The sequence below is a fragment of the Myotis davidii genome, unplaced genomic scaffold, assembly GCF_000327345.1.
Source record: "Myotis davidii unplaced genomic scaffold, ASM32734v1 scaffold2786, whole genome shotgun sequence".
In the NCBI taxonomy this organism is placed as follows: Eukaryota; Metazoa; Chordata; class Mammalia; order Chiroptera; family Vespertilionidae; genus Myotis; species Myotis davidii.
Genome location: NW_006296623.1, coordinates 269,360 through 274,329, shown reverse-complemented (window position 1 = coordinate 274,329; position 4,970 = coordinate 269,360). Strand labels below are relative to the sequence as shown.

The window sequence follows — 4,970 nt, the reverse complement described above, 5'->3', positions numbered from 1 at the left end:
GAGTGTGGGGCTGAAAAGGTATGACTCAAAATGTAATTTTAGTGACTTGGGCAAAAAGATTTAAGTGTAGAAATTTCACCACAGCAGTTTTAATCATAACAGAAACCCTGAAACACTTTAAATGCATATATAGTAGACTGGTTAAGTTAATTATAGTTTATCCAAAAGACATGATGCTATGCATCATGTGTATATGAAGAAAAAGACTGACTGCCTAGAAAATTATGTTAAACTGCCAAGTTAATATGGAGGCAACTAAATGCTATATAAACTGGAGGTATATAATGCATATGTGTATGGTATGTATGCACACTCACAGCCCCACACATATACCCCCACACATGCACTCATGTGCATACAAAGGGGAAAAGAGCTGAAAGGGAATAGAGCTATATGTTAACATTGGCCAATTAGGGGTAGTGCTGAATTTACAAGTAATGTTTTATTCTCTTGTAGTTGCCTACCTGAATTTTCTAACATTTTATTGTCAAATCATGAAATAATAAAAATAAATTTTAAAAATTTAATATTATCCTAGTTACCACATGACCTTGAGCCTCTGTGACGATGAGCCTATCCCATAGGTGACAGCGTCCACAGGACAGTCTGTCTGGTAGGATCTGGCTCTGTCATTGTCTTCCTGTTTATAGAATCTCCAGGGGAACTTTTAGTGGGATACGTGGTCTGGGCTGCAGTGTGGCGAGGGTGGAGGACACGCTCTGGAGACTGGGTCCCCGTGCAGTATTTGTCATTTACAGTCTCAGCCACCAGGGCAAGTCACGTCCCTTTTCAGGCCATTTTGTTCATCATTGAAAGGAAGAACTAGAAAGGCCCTGGAGACTGTGGTCACCCTATGACTGAAAGAAAGGGATTTTTCTGCCTTAGATCAGGATAGAGGAGAAATCAGCAAATCCTCAGAGACCAGAGGAAAATGAGGCTCTAGTGGGGATCGGCTGAGCATCTGCAAAGAGCCAGTGGAGAGTGAAGGGTCTGTGCTGGGAGCCAGGATGTAAGGTCTCCCTGGCTAGGGCCTGCAGACACTCTGCAGGGAACGGCCTGTCTCCTCCAGGTATGGCGCTGTCCCACCTTTCCTCCATCAGACACATCACATTCTCCTCTGGGTGAGGGACGTGAGCCACGTGGTGCTTACACAGCAGGAGGATAGTGATCTGTCTAAGGGGCAGCCAGTCCGGAATCTGATGCCCCTGTAACCCACCTACCCCTGCCCTGAGGTCCTGGTGACAGGTCGGGAGTATCTCTTTACTGAATGAATGCCTGCCCTTGGAGTCTGCTCCCTTCTCACCTCACACAACCTGCCATGGTCCTCTGCAGCCTGGGACCAATTCCCCTGGGGAGAGCTCTGGTTGGCTGGCATGTTTACTCGGGCCTCAGGCCTCAGGCTCTCTTGCTGACAACTCGCTCTTCCCAGGATTCTAGGGCCAGACAGCGTCTGTGGACTCAATCAGAGCTTCTGGGACCAGAAGGAAGATCTTGCAGCCTTCACTGTGGGGTCTGGTCCAGGAGCTCCAAGGAGACCCCAAGAAACCTGGAAAGACAGTGTCCACATGGTTAGTCAAACCAGCATCACCCCAGAAATGCTTCCTGGGGGCACCAAGGGATGGCTCACTGTGCTGGACATTGTGGAAGAGAAAAGTTCAATAAGACCAACACCCACTATTAGTGTAGAATATGGGAAAAACTCATGAGATTTGTTTTAAAATAAATGAGGGTTTGAATTCCAACTCTGGGGAAGTCACTTTTGCCTGAGTTTCATCTTAAGACAGGATAAAAATACCTGTCTCATATGGTTGTTACAGTTAAATGAAGTGAGGCTTCGAAAGTACTTTTTCACTTAGCACCTAGAACACACACCATTAATTAAATATTGCTATTATAACATGCCAGGCATATTTTACTATATAATTCATTTAATTTTCACACTCATCCTGTGGACTATTATTATTATTATTACTAGAGGCCTGGTGCATGAAATTCATGCACTGAGGGAGGGGGAGGGAGAAGGGGAGTCCCTCAGCCTGGCCTGCGCCCTCTCGCAGTCCAGGACCCCTCACTCCTTACTGCCTGGCTGCTCACTGCTCCTTACTGCTCAGCCCGCTGTTCCTTAGTGCTGCTGTGGAGGCAGGCTTCTGGCTGAGCGGTGCTTCCCATGTGGGAGCACACTGACCACCAGGGGCAGCTCATGCGTTGAGCGTCTGACCCCTGGTGGTCAGTGCACATCATAGCAACTGGTCGTTCTGGTCGTTCCGCCATAACAATCGTTTAGGCTTTTATTATATAGATTACCATTTACCATGAGATAGAGCCATTCAGAGATACTAAGAAATTTGCTCCAAGACCACTCAGATTAGGGGGAAGCACATAAACCCAGGTATGCCTGGCTCCAAAGTGCATTTTCTTACCTACTGTGCCGTAAGGTATTTTATACAGGGCACAGTCACAATAAACATTAGTTCTGTTTCCTGCTGCCTTCACAGTGCTTCAGCTGAGAGGTGACCATGTCACATGTGCATAAACCAATCTTCTGTATAATTCAATGTACATTATGAGCAACTTGTAGAGCCCACCCTCTTATGCCAAAGATGAAAATGTAAACTCATTGCCTGCCCCCCTCCCTCCAATTCCCATCTGGGCTTTGAAAACCAGCATGTCTGCACAGGCTCCTACATCATCAACTGACACTGACAAATGTGTGTCCCAAAGGTGCCATCAACTGGTTTCCATAGAAAAGCAACCATGGATCTGCTTAAGGCTCCTTGGGGGCCAAACCTGACTGCTTAGAGGGCCCTGTAACTCACAGCCCATATAGAGAATCAGTGACTCCCATAAAATCCTCAACAATAGACCTTCTGGTCTATCACTTCTCAATTCACACAGTCCTGCAATTACCGATGTCCACAGGTGCAAGTCAATGACTCCTATAGGCCCCCGAAATCTGGCTCCCAAAGACTGGTAATCGCAGGTGAATCAATCATTCAGCACCTCAGTGTCCCAACCAATAAGTCTCATGGCCCAATGAGCATTTAATTGAGTTAGAAAGGGGTATTCATGAATGATGGGTGCTGGCAAATTTTCCATCCAATGGAAAACACAAACATTGATCCCATCTCACACCCCACACCAGAATAACCTCCAGTTGCATTAAAATTTAACTTTAAAAATTAAAACCATAGTCCTGGCCCGTTTGGCTCGGTGGATAAAGTGTCTTCCTGCGGACTGAAGGGTCCCAGGTTCCATTCCAGTCACGGGCACGTGCCCAGGTTTCAGGCTCAATCCCCAGTAGGGGGCGTGCAGGAGGCAGCCGATCAATGATTCCCTCTCATCATTGATGTTTCTATCTCTCTCTCCCTCTCCCTTCCTCTCTGAAATCAATAAAACTATTTAAAATAAAAATTAAAACTATAGCCCAGTCGGTGTGGCTCAGCGTTTGAGCATTGAGCCATGAACCATCAGGTTATGGTTTGATTCAGAACAGATGCCCAGGTTGTGGGCTCTATCCCCAGTAGGGAGCGTGCAGGAGGCAGCCAATAGATGTTTCTCCCTCATGGATATTTCTATCTCTCTATCCCTCTCCCTTCCTCTCTATAAAACATATTTAAAATGTAATGACTCATTTAAATAAAAATTTCACTAGGATTTTAGCAAGCCTAGAATTATAATAAAACATAAGAAATATTATTTAAAAATTTAAAACAAAAAAATGTTAAATTTAAGGCATATATTTGTTTAAGCATGAAATGGGGAGAACTCACTAAGCAAGAAAAGACACTAAGAACCTGTAAAGAATAAAATCTTATATTTAATCAGATTATTATTCCTTCTGTTTATAAACACACCTTATAAAAATAAACATATAAAGACAAAAGAAATATAATGACAAGAAATGACACAAGGTTAATATCCGCAAATTAGTAAGAAAGACAAGCCACCCAAGTGATAAAAGAGCAAAGGACAGAAAAAATTTAAAAAAACATGTACATTTCAATGGCTAATAAAGAGGAAAAGACGTTCAACCACTAGCTGGCAGGAAAATACACAACAAAATAAGCTAGGTATCATTGTGTTTGGCTCTGAGAATGAGGAAAATTTAAAAAGCACTAACATTCAGTGGTGGAGAGGATCTTGGAATGAGCTGTTTTATAGGTTGCTGGTGGGAGTTCCAATTTTACAAGTGTTAGAAAGTAATCTGGTGGTATGTATTGAACTTAAAAAACATCCATTCCTGCACCTAATAATCACTCAGATGGCAGTCTCTCTCTGTAGTTGTGAAATCAATAACAAAAATGTCAACTTTTTTTTGCCCTAACCTGTTTGGCTCAGTGGATAGAGTGTCAGCCTGCGGACTGAAGGGTCCCAGGTTCGATTCCGGTTGAGCCTTGGTTGAGGGCACATCCCCAGTAGGGAGTGTGCAGGAGGCAGCCGATAGATGTTTCTAACTGTCTATCCTTCTCCCTTCCTCTCTGTAAAACATCAATAAAGTATATTTTTTAAAAAATTCAACTTTTTGAGATACCAAATATCGAAGTAACTAAGGCATCAGAGAGAAAACCACAGCAGAAATTAGGAAACATTAGACGTGAACCACAGTGAACATGTTACATATCAAAACTTGGGACATGGAGCTAAAGTGTTCCCCGGGGGAAATCATGAACTTAATGCTTATATTACATCATAAAATTGTAATGAACATTAATGAGATAAGCATTCAGTTAGGAGTTTCAAAATAAGAATTTTTTTAAAAAATATATTTGGTTTTTTTTTTACAGAGAGGAAGGGAGAGGGATAGAGAATTAGAAACATCGATGAGAGAGAAACATCGACCAGCTGCCTCCTGCACACCCCCTACTGGGGATGTGCTCGCAACCAAGGTACATGCCCTTGACCGGAATCGAACCCGGGACCCTTCAGTCCGCAGGCTGATGCTCTATCCACTGAGCCAAACCGGTTAGGGC

The 4,970-nt window shown here is 43.5% G+C and overlaps 1 protein-coding gene across 1 annotated transcript in view; it reads right to left on the bottom strand.

The window, feature by feature from the left end:
- The window catches only part of ZNF41 (zinc finger protein 41), an 18,176-nt gene that overhangs the window by 10,949 nt on the left and 2,257 nt on the right, over positions 1-4,970 (bottom strand). Inside the window, exon 2 of the mRNA XM_006772136.2 lies at positions 1,304-1,546. Coding sequence (XP_006772199.1) covers positions 1,304-1,375 — 72 coding nt within the window. The 5' untranslated portion in view covers positions 1,376-1,546. The remainder of the gene's footprint in view (positions 1-1,303; positions 1,547-4,970) is intronic.